The 20,213-nt window shown below is 38.3% G+C and overlaps 1 protein-coding gene across 2 annotated transcripts in view; it reads left to right on the forward strand.

The window, feature by feature from the left end:
* Positions 1 to 20,213, forward strand: part of ROS1 (ROS proto-oncogene 1, receptor tyrosine kinase) — a 116,755-nt gene that overhangs the window by 16,068 nt on the left and 80,474 nt on the right. For both annotated transcript variants that reach the window (XM_068551069.1, XM_068551070.1), the window contains exons 5-13: positions 2,571 to 2,631; positions 8,905 to 9,053; positions 9,729 to 9,867; positions 12,560 to 12,761; positions 13,713 to 13,789; positions 15,225 to 15,347; positions 15,513 to 15,697; positions 16,441 to 16,538; positions 19,667 to 20,163. In XM_068551069.1, coding sequence (XP_068407170.1) covers positions 2,571 to 2,631; positions 8,905 to 9,053; positions 9,729 to 9,867; positions 12,560 to 12,761; positions 13,713 to 13,789; positions 15,225 to 15,347; positions 15,513 to 15,697; positions 16,441 to 16,538; positions 19,667 to 20,163 — 1,531 coding nt within the window. The remainder of the gene's footprint in view (positions 1 to 2,570; positions 2,632 to 8,904; positions 9,054 to 9,728; positions 9,868 to 12,559; positions 12,762 to 13,712; positions 13,790 to 15,224; positions 15,348 to 15,512; positions 15,698 to 16,440; positions 16,539 to 19,666; positions 20,164 to 20,213) is intronic.

The following is a 20,213-nucleotide window of genomic DNA, read 5'->3' on the forward strand; positions in this document are numbered from 1 at the left end:
GGCCACACTGGCCTTTCCCTCTTCTCTGAGTATATGTGGCACATTCCTGCCTCAAGGTGTTTGCCCTTGCCCAGATTTTTGCAAGGCCAGCTCCTAATCACTCAGGTCTTGCCTTGAGGGCCACCTCTGCACGGTTCTTCCTGACTGCCCTCACTAAAGTTAGTCCCCTTCCTGTCTGGTCATGCCGTTTGCCTTTGACTTGTTTTATTTTCCTCATAGCGCTTTTCATATCTGAGCATATTTTATTTTTTAAGTTTGTTACTCCATTATTGTCTCTTCCCTTCTAAGAGAATGTGAATTCCATGAAGTCAGGGAACTTGCCTGTCTTATTCATTGCCATATCCTTAAAACCTAAAACAGTGTTTGGCATATAAAAGGTATCAATAAATATATTTTGATGAGTGAATGAATGATTTTTTAGGAGATGAAGCCACAATTGGTGTGGAGACCCTGCAGTAGAGGCATCCCAGGAGGATGGTGGGGCATGTCCTCCTTGCGCTACAGGAATAAGGAAAGGCACCGACAGCAGGTGTGCCAGTCTGGGAAACACAAGCATGGAGCCAGAGGGATGATGATTAAAATGGTCTTACTGCTATGAGAACAGAGACAGCAAACTGGTGCAGCCCCTGGGAAGTATGAACTTGGCTTCTGCAGTGGGAATGGCAGCTCAGTAGCCTGGAATATGCTGTATAAATGCCCCATCCAGGGGCTGTGAGCTCAGATTCTGTGAATTTCTTAAATCCGAATTCCTTTAGATTCTCTCCAGGCAACTTGAGCTTGAGAAACAGTGGATAATTTCATTTGAAGTCTAATGTTAGATTAGAGAGAGAGAGAGGAAAGCACAGAGAGAGAGAGAGAGAGAGAGAGAGAGAGAGAGAAGGAAATCCTAATCAATAGCTTTGCCTCCACTTGAGAAAACATTTAAACTCCTTGGAGTACAAACTTCTAGTTATAAGATTAACAGGTTCTGGGGATCTAATGTACAGCATGGTGATTACAGCTAATAACACTGTATTATGTACTTGAATGCTGCTAAAGAGCTGATCTTAAATGTTCTCATCACAAAAAAGAAATGGTAATTATATGATGGGTTGAAGGTGTTAGCTAATGCTTTGGTGGTAATCATTTATCTCAATAAAGCTGGAAAAAAATACAAGCTTCACCAAAGTAAACAAAATGAAACATTTAAACTCTTAGATAGGTCAGGACTAGCTACATTTCCAAATAAACATTATTCCATCTCCTTTCTTCTTCCTCAGTTTTCTTTCTTGAAAAGAAAATCCTATGTTAATGATAATTTTGCTCCCACTTGGTATATTTATTCTCTGCAGTTAATGAATGTGTTGAATGTATTTTACTGAAACCTGCAAAGAAGATGTGAAAAGTATACTAAACCCTTAAGTTAAATAATCCTGAGCCCAAACTGAAGTATTTAAATTAATCCTTAACTAAGCAAACCTAGGCTTATCAGGCTCCACTTCCTTTGAGTGCACAGATCAAACATGGGACAGCTAAGTATTTGCAAATTACAGCCCTTCTCTACCTGGATGTTCAGAGTAAATGCATTGTGTCATGGTTTCCACTATTATCATGAGAAACAATAGCATGTTGTCCTAGGTATTGTAGACTGAATGAGAGCAGGAAGATTGATCATGATTGTGTTGTAGTTTTATGATGTGTGCCTTTTCTCCAAGTTTCCCTCCCCATTAACTATTGTTAATGCACCTGTTAAAAGTTGCAGGAAATTTATCTCTCAGTCTTCAAAATGTTTTCTATGTTTTCTGTTAATGAGATAAACATGTTAATCATCATTAGGTTTTTGTAGACCTTAAAATTTAACGTTGGCATTAAGACAACCATTGAAATGTTCAGTTACTATAAAGTTTGTAGTCCATTTTTAATTTTTCAAGGAAGACATGGATATACAAAATAAATAGGCATAATTTTAGGCTAGAGCTTTAGGTTATTAACTCACTAAAGCTTTGACTAAGATGGCAAACATATAATTGCATTGTTGAGCTCAGTATTTTGTCACATTGTGGGGTGTCACCCATTAGAGGGTCATGAAATCAATTTACTGAATAAAGAGTCACAATAAAATGACATAGAATAGAACATATAAGATTGCATCACAGGTCAGTATTCCTTTTTGGGATGAAAATATTCTAAAATTAGATTGTAATGATGATTGTACAACTCTTTGAATATACTAAAAACCACTGAACTATGTGCTTTAAATGGGCAAATTTTATGGTTATGTAAAATATATTTCAATAAAACTATTAAAACGGGGAAAAAAATACCATTTCAAGAATCTTTTTTTCCCAACATGTATGTGTGTACTAAGTTGTTTTGTTAAATGTATTTTGGAATGTGGGACATGGTCAAAAAAGATCGAGAAGTGTTGTTCTAATCCCACTAGCAAATGGGAACTTAAGTATTACAGCTGAAATACTTGATATACAGGTATGCTTATATATCAGGCATTAATATTTCAAAATTTACTTGAAGCTTAGCAGCAAAAGCAGTACAAAGGCTGTTCTGACTGGCATGCTACCTGTCTTCCATAGCGAGAATCCTGTGAGGTCGGCTGCAGCAGCGGGGAAGGTGCATACGAAGAGGAAGTGCTAGGTAAGCAGATGCAACCAACTGTTATTGAAAGTAATTTACACTACTCCAGGGACCTGTGCTAATGTAGGGGTAATGAGCCACCTCTTAAAATATCTAGACTTCTATGTCTCAGTATGATCAATATATATATATATTATTGAATATATATATTTTTCGATAACTTCAAATGTGGAAGCCATTTTGACAAAGACTCAGCAAAACTCGTCTTTCAGAGCAAAATAGAGGAAACAGCACATGACATGTTTAGAACTTGAGATTTTTGCCCTCAGTTCAGTGGATGCAATTACTTCTGTCTTAACGAGAGAGACCAATGTGAATCCTGAGCAACTTGATGTCAGGAAATGCCACTGTTTTAATGAACTGAAAGTGTAGAAGTATTTTATTTAATGCACATTTCATTACTCAGCTAACAGTTATTCAGTTGAGTACCTACTATAGTTATGACTCCCTACAAGACATTGGGAAATTTGCACAATGTATAAAAGTTATGCTTCTAAGTGTTAAATTTTGAGTAAGTAGGGAACTTGGGTTTCCAGCTCCCTCTGACTTATTTCAGAGCAGGTTGGGTGTCTCTAAGTGACTTTGCCCAAGTGTGTTAATTCTCTAGTGGTTTCTGAAGGACCAATGCTTTGATAAATTATAGCCTATATGTTAGCAGCTAACTTTTCCAGAATTCCCCAGTGTTTCCTCCCACTAGGAGATAGACAGTTCCTTCCAGAACAAGAGATGATTGGTTCTTCCATAAGTTGTAGTCCTTGTTTCAGTGGCTTGCTCCTTGCTCTCAGTGGCTGATGGAAATTGGAAGGTGGATCTTGCCTTCCTATCCTGATTTGCTTCTGCCCTTTAATGTCCCACAAAAGACCCTCCCTGACATTTCTGTGGAGGGGTAGTGGTATTACATTTTTTACCTTCTGTGTAGTGGGAGTTAGTTGTGGATAAAATTTGTATTCTGTGGTTTCCAAACTGTGCACTGAGGTTCCCCAGGGCATCACATCTACCTCACAGGGAGGTGTGGGGCATTTTAAATATTGAGGGAAACACAAGGGTAGTCGATGTCTGTTGGACATCACAGGAACTACTAGCCAGAGGTAATTGATGGTATAAACAATGGATTGCACTACATTCCTTTCTATGCTATCATATCTTTACAATCCTGCTTTTTTGGTGGATAAAAAGCAAATACCATGAGGAATACAACGTGGAACAGGAAATAAGGATGGAGGTGTCCAGTCTGATTAGAATATTTGAGAAGTTGTGCAGTGCCCAACAGGCACACAGATCCGAGTAGTATGCAATTATTTTTATTTAGGGATGAAATAAATATATTATTTTGTCTTTCAATTTATGTGTTTTTTCCCCAAACATCTACTAAGTTGATAGGACACGCATACTCAAGTTATAATACTTAATAAATGGAACTGTTTAGGTGATTCTTTTGTTCTAGTGGGTCAGGAAAAAATTACTAAGATATTAAAGATGCCAGAACTGAGAGAGTTTGGGAAACTTTGATTTACATCCTTTTCTTATATTCTAAAATTATACTACCAACTTAATTATACAATTCTGTTAGCGTACAAGTGTAATCAGTGCTTTATTTTATATTTTTCATTTGCTTATCAATGTCTATGTACCACTAACTGAGATGTACTGAGTTTACATATATGGCATTTGTGCTTACAGACCTTATCTTTAGTTTGTTCTGATGAATCTTTTCACCCATGTACTTAAGACCCTGTTTGTCTTTAACACATCTGGTACTGGTCCATTTATCTGCGGATCTGCTACATTATTCTATTTTAGATACCCTCCATCCTCCCCTTTTCCACATGGTGGGGATGATAATAGCTAATAATATATTGAAATAAAAATAGCTATTATTTATTAGGCATTTATGAGTCAGGCACAGTTCTAAGTAATTTATAGGTTTTAGCTCTTTTTGTCCTCAGAGGTATAAACACTATTATCTTCCTCATTTTACAGATGAGAAAAATAAGGCACGAGTGTAAATACTTACTTGGGGCTGCATAGCCAGAGAGGGATGTAACTTGAATTTTAACCCAGTTATCTCGTTCCAGAGCCTATTCTTAGACACTCTGCTATATATTGAAAGTAGTATATAGCTCAGTTTAGCTTCTCTTTCTTTTTTATAATTTTATTTTTATAAATTTGTTCATTTATTTATCTATTTTTGGCTGCATTGGGTGTTTGTTGCTGCGCGTGGGCTTTCTTTAGTTGCGGCAAGCAGGGGCTACTCTTCCTTGCGGTGCGCATGTTTCTCATTGTGGTCGCTTCTCTTGTTGCAGAGTACGGACTCCAGGTGCACAGGCTTCAGCAGTTGTGGCACGCAGGCTCAGTAGTTGTGGCTCGCGGGCTCTAGAGCACAGGCTCAGTAGTTGTGGCGCAAGGGCTTAGTTGCTCCACAGCATGTGGGATCTTCCCGGACCAGGGCTTGAACCTGTGTCCCCTGAATTGGCAGGTGGATTCTTAACCACTGCGCCACCAGGGAAGTCCCTAGCTTCCTCTTTCTCATTTGGTTCACTCTTGTCTTGATATTTTAGAATAAACCTACCTCATCTCTGTTTTTCATATGCATCACCATGGCTTTGAAACATATGTCTGTATTTAGCTATGAAATTTACATTTACTTGTACTTATATAACTCTGGCCCCTTCTGCCCAGTTCTTAACTTACATCTTTTCTGATGTCTCCTGGTTCTTCTTCCTTGCTCTGCTGACCACTCCATCAGTGGACTCCTCTTCAAGGTATCCCACACCTATTCCAATCCCTGCTGTTAAGCATCTCACACTATAAAAAGGGAAAAATGGAACTGTGTTTTGCCTGTATAGTTATAGTATCCAAAAATGAACCCTAAATGGAATAAGCAGAGAAGGGTTGTGTTAAGCCACTCTGTAGGCTAAACTTTCAGATGACAGTGGCTTTATTTTTTCTGGGTCACAGAGTACTTTTGTAGTATGGACTTTAATTAGTTCAGATTCAGTATCTATAGTGATTGGAATTGTGTCAACTTTTCTCTTAACTGGAAAGAGGTCATGGGAGTTTGTATTTAATCATTTTAAGCTCCTTAAAAAATTTACCATCTTTTCTGAACCAGAGTAGTGATTCTTTTTCTATAAAAGAAAACTTATCCTCTAAGTTCAGGCAAAGATGCCTGCTTTTGCCACTTCTATATAGTACTGGATATCCTAGCCAGAGCAATCAGGCAAGAAAAAGGCATCCAAATTTGATGGATACAATAAAAGCCATCCAAATTTGAAAGGAGGAAGTAAAAATTCTCTTTGTTTGCAGATATTGTGATCTTATACGCAGAAAACCCTAAAGATACCACAAAATACCATGTTAGAACTAATAAACAAATTTGGCAAAATAGTAGGATACAAAATTAGCACTTGAAAATCAATTGCATTTCTATACACTAATAATGAACCACCTGAAAAGGAAATTAAGAAAACAATTTCATTTACAATAGCATCAAAAAGAATAAAAACACTTAGAAATTAACTTAACCAAGGGGTGAATGACTTGTAAAGTGAAAACTACAAAACATTTCTGAAACAAAGACAAATAAATGGAAAGTCATCCTTATTCATTGGTTGAAAGACTTGGTATATTGTCAAGATGTCAATATTACCAAAACAATCTACAGATTTAATGCAATCCATATCAAAATTCCAAAGATGTTTTTGCAGATCTTTTGCATGAGATGGAAAGACCCATCCTACAATTTATATGGAATCTCAAAGCACCCCAAATCCTGAAAAGAAGAACAAAGCTGGAGGATTCATACTTCCTGATTTCAAACTTACTACAAACCTACAGTAATCAAAATACTGTGGTACGGCATAAAGACAGACATATAGATCAGTGGACTAGAATAGAGAGTTCAGAAATAAATCCTTATATATATGGTCAAATGATTTTTGACAAGGGTGCCAAGACCATTCAATGGGGGAAAAGACAGTCTTTTCAGAAAATAGTCCTGAGAAAACTGAATATCAACATACAAAATAATTAAGTTGGATCCTTATAAAACATCATACACAAAAATTAACTCAAAGTGGGGACTTCCCTGGTGGCGCTGTGGTTAAGAATCTGCCTGCCGATGCAGGGGACACGGGTTCAAGCCCTGGTCCAGGAAGATCCCACATGCTGCGGAGCAACCAAGCCCATGCGCCACAACTACTGAGCCTGTGCTCTAGAACCCACGAGCCACAACTACTGAGCCTGCATGCCACAACTACTGAAGCCCCCGCGCCTAGAGCCTGTGCTCCACAACAAGAGAAGCCACCGCAGTGAGAAGCCCACGCACCACAACGAAGAGTAGCCCCCGCTCGCTGCAACTAAAGAAAGCCTGCGTGCAGCAACAAAGACCCAATGCAGCCCCCCCAAAAAATAAATAAATAACTCAAAATGGATCCATGATCTAAATGTAAGACCTGAAACTGTAAAAATCCTAGAAGAAAACATAGGGCAAAAGCTTCACAACATTGGATTTGGCAATGATTATTTGGATATGACACGAAAGGCATAGGTAACAAAAGAAAAAATAAACAAATTGAACTTCATGAAAATTTAAAAAATTTAAGCACACTGTCAACAGAGTAAAAAAGCAACCAATAGAATAGGAGAAAATATTTGCAAATCACATATCTGATAAGGGATTAATATCAAGAATATATAGAAAACTCCTAAAACTCAACAACAAAACCCCCAAACAATCCAATTAAAAAATGGGCAAAGGACTTAGACATTTCTACAGAGAAGATATACAAATGGCCAAAGAGCACATGAAAAGATGCTCAACATTACTAATCATTAGAGAAATGCAAATCAAACCTACAATGAAATACCGCTTCTAGGAAAAAAAAAAAAAAAAAGCATAAAGTCCCAGAAAAGTAAAAGTGTTGACGAGGATGTGGAGAAATTGGAATGCTGTGCACTGTTGATGGGGATGTAAAATGGTACAACTCCTGTGGAAAAAACCAAAATATTAAAGACAGAATTACTGCATGATCTAGCAATTCCACTTTGGGGTATATACTTGAAAGAATTGAAAGCAGGGTCTCAAAGAGATATTTATACACCCCTATTATACTCAAATATTGAATTCACAATAGCTAAAACATGGAAGCAGCCCAAATGTCCACTGACAGATGAATGGATAAGCAAAATGCAATGTACACATACAATGGGATATTATTCAGACTTAAAAAGGAAGGAAATTCTGACATATGCCACAGCATGAATAAATTTTGAGGACATTATGCTAAGTGAAATAAGCCAGTCACAAAAAGACAAATACTGTTTGATTCCACTTATATGAGGTATTTAGAGTACTTAAAATTATAGAGACAGAAAGTAGAATGGTGGTTGCCTAGGGAAGGGGGAGAGAGAGGGGGGAATGGGGAGTTATTATTTAATGGTTAGTTTCAGTTTTGCAAGGTGAAAAGAGTTCTAGAGATGGACGGTCGTGATGGTTGCACGAGAATATAAGTGTACTTAATACCACGGAACTGTACACTTAAAAATGGTTAAGATAGTAAATTTTATGCCATGTGTATTTTACCACAATAAAAAATTCTGACGAAAAAGCAAGCTAATGCATTAAATTAGTCACGATTTTGGAAAATAGAGAAAGTAAAGTAAAATAATTTCATCCCAGTGGTACATACCATTCAGAATTCTAACCCCTCACACAGTGCCTGGGAAGTAGCACCAATAACTGTGTGTACCAATTGTAATGTTGCTACTGTTTAAAAGTCATGAAATATTTCACAATAAAAAACAGCAGAATATACGATCCTTTGGAGTACAGACCACTACTTGCACGTATAAAAATAATGTGTTGACAAAATGGGCAACAACTGTAGACATATAGTGTAAAATTAAAATATATCTTGAGATACATGTCCTGGGGTAGTGGATGGTTCTGTTGCCCCAGACACACCCTTGGCACCCACCCTTCTAGCCTATGTAGAAGTGGTATCACAAGAGAAAACTGGACAGTCTCAGAACACTCCATGTTGCTTGCTTGTAAAAAAACTATCGTCAAAGATAAGTGCGTTCTATGGGGAAAAAAGCTGCCAGACCGACTGGCTGATTTAAAAAAATAAATCACTTGAATATGTGCATCAGTTATTGTTCAGGTGAATAACTGTGGCAAGAGGGTGCTGAGGGCACTAGATGAAGCAGGGACACTCTCTCCTGCTTTGACAGACAGGGGACATGGTGAATGAAACCTTGTTTTCTCCCCAGAAAATACAGACCTCCCCACTGCACCATTTGCTTCTTCCATTGGAAGCCACAGTGTGACATTACGATGGAAATCGGCCAACATCTCTGGAGTAAAATACATCATTCAGTGGAAATATGCACAACTGCCTGGAAGCTGGACTTACACTGAGGTATGAACTGCTGCCCATGTGCCTAAACAGAGACTTTTTCTTCAAATTATTAAAAGTGCCAAATTACTACATATAATTATAGGTGTAAAGACATTCTAGAGAAGATTCAAACGTAAAATGAGTGGTTGGATTAGATGAACTTTAATCTCTGCTACTCTTTATGCTAAACCTTTTATTTTTAAGGAAAATATATTATTGGACGTATATATTATTCCTTCAGCACAGCATCACATAACCAACTACTTATATCATTGGTCATTATCTGCCCATCCCATTGAAAATGATTCCAACTAGGGTGGAGGGCAGGGAGGTCATCCAGGACGGTCTCTTTTAGGAAATCAAAAGCATGTTCAGAGAAAAATAGTCCCAAGACACCAAGTATATTAACATGGAAAAGTAAAGTAAAGCCTTGAGGTAAATGCCATATAATTGAATCCATAATTTTGCAGTTTTGAAGAAGGAAAGAATTTTGGTGTGAATTATGCTGACTGACGTCGGGATAAGCTCTGCTTCTCAGCTCTGAGCTCCAGGCCTCCATTTCAACTGGTCTGGCAGGCCTTGGGTCACTCCATATCCAGAAGGCCATCCATCATCTACAAACGAATCTGTGCTCTTGAGTTACAATATACGGTGGCTGTTCCATAAATGCTGATTTTTGATCTCTTGTTGATTTAGGCCATGTCCAATCTCTCCTATGTGGTAGAGCCCTTGCATCCCTTCACTGAATATATTTTTCGAGTGGTTTGGATCTTCACAGCCCAGCTGCAACTGTATTCCCCTCCAAGTCCCAGTTATAGGACTCATCCTTATGGAGGTATGGCACGCACACGTTGCTTAAGAAATCAGGGATTATTCCAAAGCTTTGGTTAGTTCATTTTATTTTAAACAATGAAATAAATTTATTCCTTCATTAATAGACCCATCCAACAATGGAGTACCTAGCTAGGTGCCAAATAGTGTTCTAGGTGCTCACCATACTTCTGTGATCAAAACAAAAATACCCATTCTGGTGGAGAAGAAATACTCTAAGCAGTAAACCTAATAAATAAGGAAAGTATATTGTAAGTAGGAAGATACGGGATGCTATGGTAAGAGGAATATTTTGAGCAGGGTCTGTCCTTTAGAAATGGGGAGTGTATTAAAGAAGGTGGTCAGAATAAGTCTCATTAAGCAGTCAGGAATTATGGAAGGTTTTAAAGAAGAGGAGTAGTTGCTTGGAGTACTCCTTAAAAAGATAATTTTGGCCACTACACATGGAATGGATTGAAGGAATGAGAGAGACTGGAAAGTACAGAGGTAGTGAGACCAGCTGGGAGGTTATTATAATACTTTAACATTTGATTAGAGACGATTTTAAAAAACAGTACATATATTGGGGCATTTTCTGATTTCTTCTTTCAAAGATGTGACTTCCATACCAGGAAAAGGATTCAAGCCTAGAGCCTTTTAGGGAGGTGAATGCCTGGGGCAGACACTCAGGGAGAGTTGCCTGGTGCTCTCACCCTCAGAGTTAGCTGAGGGGACTTGGGAGGACTTATTCCAAGCCAGATGTTAGATGTCCCTACCCTTCGTTCTGGAGATTCAGCTGTGTGCAGAGACCCTCACTGTGAACTGGGCCTTGGACAGAAGCATAGCTAGACAGCTGATGAAGCTGGTTGGGGCATTTTCCCTCTTCCCTGATTAGTGCTCTCTTCTTGCTTATCAGATTTTAGGGTATGTGTGGCACCTCTGCTGATTATTCCCTTACCATCCTTAGGACCTCAGGTCAGACACTGGCCTAGGGTCATATTCGAAATGTTCCAGGTCCGAGTAGAATACGTGGATCCTTCTTCATTCAAAGCAATGCCTCATGTACTCCAATAGTGTTGGAACATTTTCCAGTGCTGGAGACATACCGTGGTCCAGGGCCCAAGTCTAGTCAAATCAAAATAATGAAGAAGGCAAATTTTGCTTTCCATTTCTGGGCCTTTCTCTGGATATGCAAGCCCACATACCCTCCAGGTGTTCCAGTCCTTGTACTGGGTGTCTTTCCTATGGATAGCATCTCATGCCTCAATTCTATCTCACTTTTTTTAGCCACATCAAAACTTACAGAGTTATCTGTTTCATGTTCCATCTCTTCATGATTCTTTTCTTTTTTAGCTATGGGAAATATATGATTTTTAGATCGTATGACTGCCTTTTAATTGGGGCCCTTATGAAGATAATTTCTTAATCAGGTGGAATGGTTACCTTGCCTAACCTGACCAGCCTTCTCAGGGACGATTTTTGTGGGGGAGATTTGGACAATAATCACAGTTCACCATGTGACATCTACGTGCTTGAAGTGGAGCAGATCATGTCTGTCTGGGCATTGACCCTAAAGAGTTAGTTTTTCTGACATTCTGATTCTGATTCACTGGGAGATGATTCCTACCTCGCTGTTCACCAGGGTGACTGAGTGCATGGAGCAGAGGAGTGACGTGATGGTATTTGTGTTTGCTAAAGCTCAGTCTGAGAGTTGGGGAGGAACTGTATCAGAGAAAGGCTGAGAGATCAATTAAAAAGCCTTTTTAAAACGCAGCCAACGTGAGGGCTGAACTGTCTCTTTTCTCCCCACTCTAAAGGGTCAGGGGTGACGCAGAGCACCTGCCAAAATTGTTCCAAGGCAGAGAGACTACTGAAGAGCAAAGTGGCATCGGTCTGTCTTTCTAGGGAAAGAGGAAATAAAAGGGTGTGGTTTCAGGGCGTGGGGGGTATGGAAAGCAGGTGGAGACATGGATGGAAGATAGGCTGTTAGATCTTTTGTTTTCCTTTCTGTTCTTTGTCACTTGGGTAGCTCCTAAAGTCTGTGGGTGAGTGCTTAATTAGCGAATGCATGCTCCTTTCATCCTTTGCAAGGGAAGGGATGTTGCTAAGGCACAGAAGGCCTGGATTCCAGGGGACCTTGGGAGCTGGGGGAGGAAAGTCCAGTCTGGGTCAGCAGAGCTGATGCCAGCAAAAGTGAAGCAGACTGTTCTAATTCAGGCTTATCTAAATCCCTATCTTTAGCTGGAACTAGTCCGGCCACAGCACTCTAGGGAGGGAATAGGCCCCAGGACTTACTTCTTTTAACTTGTGTTAATCATTGACTCCAGTTTATTACAGATTCTCTTCTCCTTCCTAACCTGGTTCCATCCCACGTCCCAACTTATTTAGGTCTCTGGAGATTTTTGACCACTTTTTTTCTAGAACATTATCCTATTTGCATACTTCCACATTTAATTTTATTGCATAAATTAGAAGTGAGGACAATAACATTTGAAAGAGTCCCTTAGGAAAGTAGCTAACTGGTATCATTTAGGGATCAAGAATTGCAGCTCATAGATATATTACTATCTTCTCTCTATCACTTCTTGTGAATATTAACAAAAATACTTCATTTATGCTGTTTTCAAAAGAACAACACTTTTTTTCCTATCCTATTTACATTTTTACATTTTTCACTGTATATTTTCTGCTCACGATGTCACCATTATCTCTTCCAGTTCCTGAAACTGCTCCTCTCATTAGAAATATTGAAAGCTCCAGTCCCGACACAGTGGAAATCAGCTGGGTTCCACCTCAATTCCCAGGTGGACCTATTTTGGGTTATAACTTAAGGCTGATTAGTAAAAATCAAAAGTTAGATTCAGGGACACAGAGAACCAGTTTCCAGTTTTACTCCACTCTACCAAATACCACCTACAGGTAAGAATTAAGTGGTGTAGGAAAAATGTAACCAGCATGCAAAGGGGAAAGGTGGGGGGCGGAGGGATAAATTAGGAATTTGGGATTGACATATTCACACGACTATATGTAAAATAGATAATCAACAAGGATCTACTGTATAGCACAGGGAACTCTACTCGATACTATGTACTAACCTATATGGGAAAAGAATCTGAAAAAGAATAGATATATGTATATGTATAACTAAGTTGCTTTGCTGTAGACCTGAATCTAACACAATATTATAAATCAACTATACTCCAATATAAAATTAAAAAATAGTAACCAGCATGGGTACAGGCATGATAATTATTTAAGAAATAGGGCTAAAAAATAGTTTAAATGTATTTTGAGAAGTCGCATTGGCTTTGTGCTGTTGGCTTAAGTTACTGTGGTTTTCCTCAAGTTTTTATGCTTATTAGATTACACCATCCTGAGCAAAAACCTTTGTAAGTATTTCTATTATATTCAGAGATAAATATAAATGTGGGCTAATAAATATGGGCTTATAAATATGGGCTAAAAAAGACATTATAAGCACCATAAATATCATTTCTCCATTTAATCCAACATGAAAAAAGGAGGTAAAATTCTGTTAATGGTATTTTTGTATTAACTGTTAAGGGGATTATTTTATTATTGTTAGCTTTTCCAGCATTTACTAAGACCTCTTTAAATTAGGGCATGAATGGGGGTCATGCAGATAGCAGAGTTCAGTTTTTGACCTCTGTGACCCCGAACTATTCTATGGGGAATGCAAACAAGGATGTGATTTATGGTCATTTTAGTGCTAAGCAGTGGCACCAAGTAACTAGATACATGCATTGCCACATCGTCCTTTAAATAGAAATGTTATTGCTCCTTCTATTTTTATCTTACGTTCACACCATGCCATGTAAAATACATCTCTCCAAATTGTTTTTGGAATAGGTTTTCTGTTGCAGCAGTAAATGAAGTTGGTGAGGGGCCAGAAGCAGAATCTAGTATTACCACTTCATCCCCAGCAGGTAGAGACTGGGGATACGCCTCCTGTTACACGGAACTGAGGGGGTGGCAAGGCTGGGTTCAGATCTTAGAGGTCCTGGGTCATCTGGTGCTCCCCAAGACCCTACTGTTCTGCCCAAATGGACACTGTCTTCTGAATACTTGGTAAGTTTTCAATTTTAAATGAGTCCCAGTATTTGACAAATAGGAGTAAGTTGTTTGATCAAAAGTTTCCACGTTGGAATTTAAAAATTTAAAAAAAATTAGGGATTAAAAAAATGGCTTCAAGCAAACCCTTGGTTTCAGTTAAAGTCACTAGTGATTATGACTCTCATTTACACACTTAGGGGATACATATATCGTTTCTGCCCTAACCTCCACCTTATATTATGTATTATCATTTAATACAGATCAGATATCTTTTTCTTCCAGTTTCCTTAAGGTTTTTAAATATATCTAAACTTAATAAGTTACATTTTACCATTCTGAATATTCAGTCTACCAAATTAGCTTCTGTTATTATTTTGCAAGTACCATTTTTTTTTTACTTCGGCAGTTTAACAATTGCCTTGAGAGATTGAATACTTTCTGCATGATGCCCACGTGAGCAAAATAATAAAAGAAAATGCTCTCTAAGAAGCACTGGAAATATTTTGGGGAAGCGAGTTAAAAGACTTTGGAATAACACACAAAGATTCAGAATTCTAGGAGTCTGCTCTCTGTTTTCATGGGAACCCCATTTCCTGACTTGACTGCCCCTTCCTCTAATCTGCACACGCCTATGCCAGTGGGTAGTGAATGTCATCTATCACCAGCCTTTAGTTTATTTTTTGGGGCTGTTACTACACTCTAGGAAAGGAGAGGTATTTTTGTTATGCAAGAAGCATCCAGAGGGCGAGTTAAATACAGAGCAGGCTTAAGGTTGTTGTTACCGTGATTATTGCATAACATTTATTAATTACACTAAAAGTGTTCATCAACGCACACTTCATCAGTCTCTAGTTTCATTACTACGGACCTTTCTCCTGCCTCAAAGGGAGATAATTAAAGACAAAACAGAGACAACCAAAGTTTGTCCATATGTGTGTGTTATGCAACAACCCGCTCCAGCCTGGGCTGGACCACCTCCACCAAGCAGTCAGATTTCTATGGTGGAGGATAATAAGCTGAGCTCCTATTTGGGCAAGCCTGTTGAGAACAGTGGTACCGCATGTGATGTTATTTTGAGGGCATTTAGGGGCACATACCCAGAAATCCTACTTGACTGACACTGTACTTCTCATCCCAATCACAGAATGTGATTTCAACCACAGTTGAAATACCCCAGTGCCTTCAGAGAAAATCTGACCAGCCTCTTTCATGTGCTAGTCCCCTTGTTTTGAAGGGTGGTATTGATCTTTTTTGTGTCAATGTGCATATGATTGGTCTGTCTGTCTAGAAACTATGTTGTTGTTTTAGTTCAAGAAGAGGAACAGTGGCTCTTTTTATCCAGGAAAACTTCTCTACGAAAGAGATCTTTAAAACATTTAGTAGATGAAGCACATTGCCTTCAGTCAGGGGCTACACACCGTAATATTACAGGTCAGTGTAATAGAGAAAAATGTTTCCTTAGTGTGAAAAGAAAGATCCAGGTTGACTTCAGTTTTAATCCCTTTATTAAGGATCAAAGAAATAAATTCTCTTTCATGGAAGTGTTTTGTCTGGTTGTTACCTAATAACACACATGTATTTGCATGGCTCTTCCAGGAATATCAGTTAATGTCCACCAGCAAGTTGTTTATTTCTCTGAAGGAACTCTCATATGGGTGAAGGGAGCTGCCAACATGTCTGATGTGTCTGACCTGAGAATTTTTTACAGTGGTTCAGGATTAATTTCTTCCATCTCCATAGACTGGCTTTATCAGAGAATGTATTTCATCATGGATCAACTGGTTAGTCTGAGAATTTAAAGTAAACAACTTGATATGGATACTCTAATGCATATCTTGGTATATTTACAAGTAAACATAATTCTTTCATTCAATAATTAGTCACTGAGTGTGTAAGTTTTAGACACTGGGTTAGCAACGAACCATAGATCTAGCCTATAGGAGGGTCTAGACTTTACCTAGTACTAGTCCTGACCTACCATTAAATCATCTTTATTGTAAGTTTTCAGAGCTACGAGTTTATACTAATGATAATTCATCTTCCATAAGACAGTGGTGGTACCTGAATTATCACTAGATAAAACTGCCAATCATGAGCAAAATCAGCTGCAAGCATTGTACATTGTATAATAACCATGGATAACTTCAGTAGGTCTCTGAAAATATTGTATTACCAAATCTTTGAGAAGACACAGTTTGCTGTGTTTCAAGTTTCCTTCTTTTAAAGGGACAGGCTGGTCACAATCACTATGGCTGGAAGCCCCTAAACTTGGAAACAGCTTAAATACTACTAAAAATAGTTGAGTGCCTCTGTAAGCCAGGAAAATACATACTTGTATTTCACGGATACCAACAGGATATAAACTCATTAGGATATAGGATATAACACTGTCTTTTAAGGGCTTTTTCATGTTTTCTAAAAGTGCTCTGTGACTAGTGAAATTCTAAACACAGAGCAGTTGCTCAAGAAATACTTGTTGGCCAAATTGAATAGACACTAATTCTACTGATGTACTCTTCTCTAGGTATGTGTCTGTGATTTAGAAAACTGCTCAAACATTGAGGAAGTTACTCCTCCCTCAATTATTGCACCTCAAAAAATTGTGGCTGATTCATACAATGGGTGAGTGTTGGCCTTGTAAATGTGAATTCTCTTCCTTTGGCAAGAATCTTGGGGAAACTTGCTTGCTAATAACATCCTAGTACCAGATGAGCCAATCTATGTATCTGATTTCACATTTAATTAAATCCAGGCAAAGTTTTTTCATTCTTATAGAGCCAAGAGGAGATTTCATTCAAACTTGATCCACAACTTCTCTAGGTAAGTAGTTTTTCCTTTCTCCTTCACAGTAAAACATGGGCTTATGGGAAAGACTTCTTGTCTGGGACTCCGGGGCCTGGGTCCTCGTCTTGGGTATGTCACTATTTTATGCATGACTCAGGGTCTTATTCCCTCTCAATGCTCCCCATGAGAAGCCCTTCCTGCCTCTCTTTCCTCTTTTCATTGCACCGTTTTCTCTTGCTGAGCAATTCAGTACCTGTTCATTTTTCTGGTCTGGTTCTCACATCTATCAGGAGGCTGGTTTAGAAAGAACACTGCTACCATCCACTTTAGGAAACAGAAATTGATAGCTAATAACAAGTTAAAATTTGCCATTACAAATCACTGTTTCCCCCTGCCACAAGTGAAATGGACACATTTTAGCTCAGTTGTGATGCTAAATTGTAGTAGGACTTCAAGAAAGTAACTTCGTGTCTATGACCTTTGCTTTATCCTTCCATACGGGGAAGACAATAATTCTCAGTTGGGGTATTTTGAGGATGAAATGGGGTATTCACTGTGAATGTATTACATGATCTCCACATGCTCAAATGTGAAGGATGAAAACATAGGAAGTTATTTTGGGGTTATTATTTCTTAAATATAATCAGATAATTACAGGTTAGTAACCAATAAGCAAGGCCAATGTTTGTAAGACTAAACATTTTTCTTTCTTGTAGGGATAAAGTTGTTTTCATTTTGAATGAAAAAAATATAGCCCATAACACTTTTTATCTTTCACGAATTGACTTTCTTGCTCATTATTGATTTAAAATCAAGATTGTCTATTCATATTCTTTCATAATTTACCAGATATTTATTTTAATGTTTTAAGCTTGAGTGAATTACTGAATTACAGGATTTTTCCTTTTTTTTTTTTTTTAAACCCTGTGATGTAGGACAAGTCCTTTGGACTCTTTGGATCTTATTTTCCTCATTTGTAAAAGTCTAAGATCTTATGAAATGAACTTTGTTGCTGGCAATTACACGAAATGACTCATTCTGAGGATAATGAACTTCACTCACTAAATCAGTCACTCAAAATACATCTCAAAGAGGTCTTTGGTGGCTCTTTATTCCATTAGGATAAAACTGATTTGTGCTTAGATTTTGAAATATGACTAGAAATTATAATAATAATTATTCAGTAATAGTTATCAGGCACTTAATATGTGCTTCTAAGTGCATTACTTCCAATAATTCATTTAATTCTTGTTCAGCCATATGGGGTAGTACTTTTATTAACCCAATTTTATAGATAGGAAAGCAAAGCACAAGTTGATTTATTTACTGCCCAAGACCATCCGCTGTTTTGCGCTGGAATCAGTATTTGACTTCTTGCTCCAGGGCCTGTCTTCTAATCATCTCCCTATACAGTGACAGAGTTTCTGTAAAAATCAAAACTTTTAGCAACCCTTTGTATGTAGTATTCCTGAAGAATTTCAGATAGATGAAATAGTTTATTCTTCTGATTAAAAAAGGTTACCATTATGCTGTTATCTTGCACCACTGAATTATTCACTCACTGAGTTTGTACTTATTATAAAACTCTTCCCTCTCCCCCATCCCTGCTGCTTCTCTATCTCACCTCCATCTTCCTCCCCCCACACCCAGGTCTCCTCACCTTTCTTCTCTTTTTCTTTCCCTTCCAAAGTGACAATGAGGGTTAAAGACCTGAGCTCTTCCCTGCTTCAGTAAAAGAATTGTAATCTTCTGAAATCCCTTCAAAGTCCCTTAACAATTTGAATTTGGGAAACAAAAGAGGAAGTTAAGAGCCAGGTTATTTCTGCTCTTTGCCTGCCACAATGTTCTCTTAAGAAAAAGAACATAGGTTCATATCTCAACATGAAGTTTACATCTCGGGATGTTATTCGGGCACAGGAGTCTCGAGCATGTTGGTAAAGATTTGGAATAGTCATCAAGGAGAATAAAAGCGGGACTGAACAGGACAAGGAAAATGATTTGACAGTAGTGATGAAAGGTTGGAATCCTGCCAACCCACGGCATGGGCTCTTGATAAGAAAGATTTACTAAGCAAAAATATATGTGTGTTAACGTCTTTCTCCATGATCACAAATTCTAGATTAGCTACATGCGAATTAATAGTTTTATGTTTTAAAACTGTATTTATAAATTTGATTTATCAATGAAATATTTTGGCAGTGTTTTCTCTTTCATTATTAAAAATCAACCTGTATCATTACCATGATATTTGGCTCCAAATTAGGTGTTTTATCAAAATTCTTCCACTGGCTCCTTTCTCCTGATTGTTGGGTGGTCCTTCCCAGCTGTTTTACTCAGTTGTGGGGTATTTCTTCATGATTTTGTAAAATGGTAGCCCTACCGTCTCACTCAATTGTGAATATTAAAAAAAAAAAGCTTAGTCTACTACAAATGCAGAGTAGTACTGCTAGATAACTGTAAAATAATAACCGTCCAGTTTAAAAAAATTGCTTAAATGTTTTTGCTTTCTTCCATTTTGTAATTCACAATGCATGGGAATGTTTATTGACAGAATTAGACTAAGAATTTGTGTATATTGGAGAAAAATGTTTCGTAATAAATAACATGTTCGGTCATGTAATTTTTATATAATATGCTTTCCTTTAAGAGTAGATTTCGTTAGAAAACCTTTAAAGACCCTTGCTGTTCTTAAATTCTGATTCCTTAAAAAGTCACATTTAATAATTAGGAGATTATGCATTATAAGGGAGGCTGACATTTTCCAGTGTTCCAACTTCTAACTTAAATGACTAGAGCATATCTTTAATAAATACCTTTACCAGTTTGCACCTTGGGAAACCCTGTACTTATCCACTCTGGAGATATCTGGTTCTGATTGCCCAACAGGATAAAACAATGGGCTGAGGCATTGTTACTCCTTCACCCTTGCACTGAATCACACCAGGCTTCTTTTGCTCCTGTGTCAGGTATGTCTTTTATCTCCTGAGAGATGGCATTTATAGAGTGGATCTCCCCGTGGCTTCTGGTCGGGACTCGGAAGTTGTGCGTATTGTGCAGAGTGGCACATTAAAGGACTTTGCAATCAAGCCACAGTCCAAGCGAATCATTTACTTCAATGACACCGCCCAAGTCTTCATGTCAACCTTTCTGGATGGCTCCGCGTCCCACCTTGTCCTACCTCATGTCCCCTTTACTGATGTGAAGAGCTTTGCTTGTGAAAACAACGACTTCCTGGTCACAGATGGCAAGGCTGTTTTCCAACAGGATTCTCTGTCTTTTAATGAGTTCATCGTGGGATGTGACCTGAGTCACATAGAAGAATTTGGGTTTGGCAACTTGGTCATCTTTGGCTTGTACACCCAACCACACCCGCTGCCGGGCTGCCCACAGCAGCTCTCAGTGCTGTTCGGCTCACACCAGGCCCTGATTCAATGGAAGCCCCCTGTGCTCGCCATTGGAGCCAGTGAGTGCCCTGTCCCCAGCCTGGAGACTGGCCTTGCCGGAAGGAGAGGA

This window comes from Eschrichtius robustus, chromosome 9 (genome assembly GCF_028021215.1).
Source record: "Eschrichtius robustus isolate mEscRob2 chromosome 9, mEscRob2.pri, whole genome shotgun sequence".
Classification (NCBI taxonomy): domain Eukaryota; kingdom Metazoa; phylum Chordata; class Mammalia; order Artiodactyla; family Eschrichtiidae; genus Eschrichtius; species Eschrichtius robustus.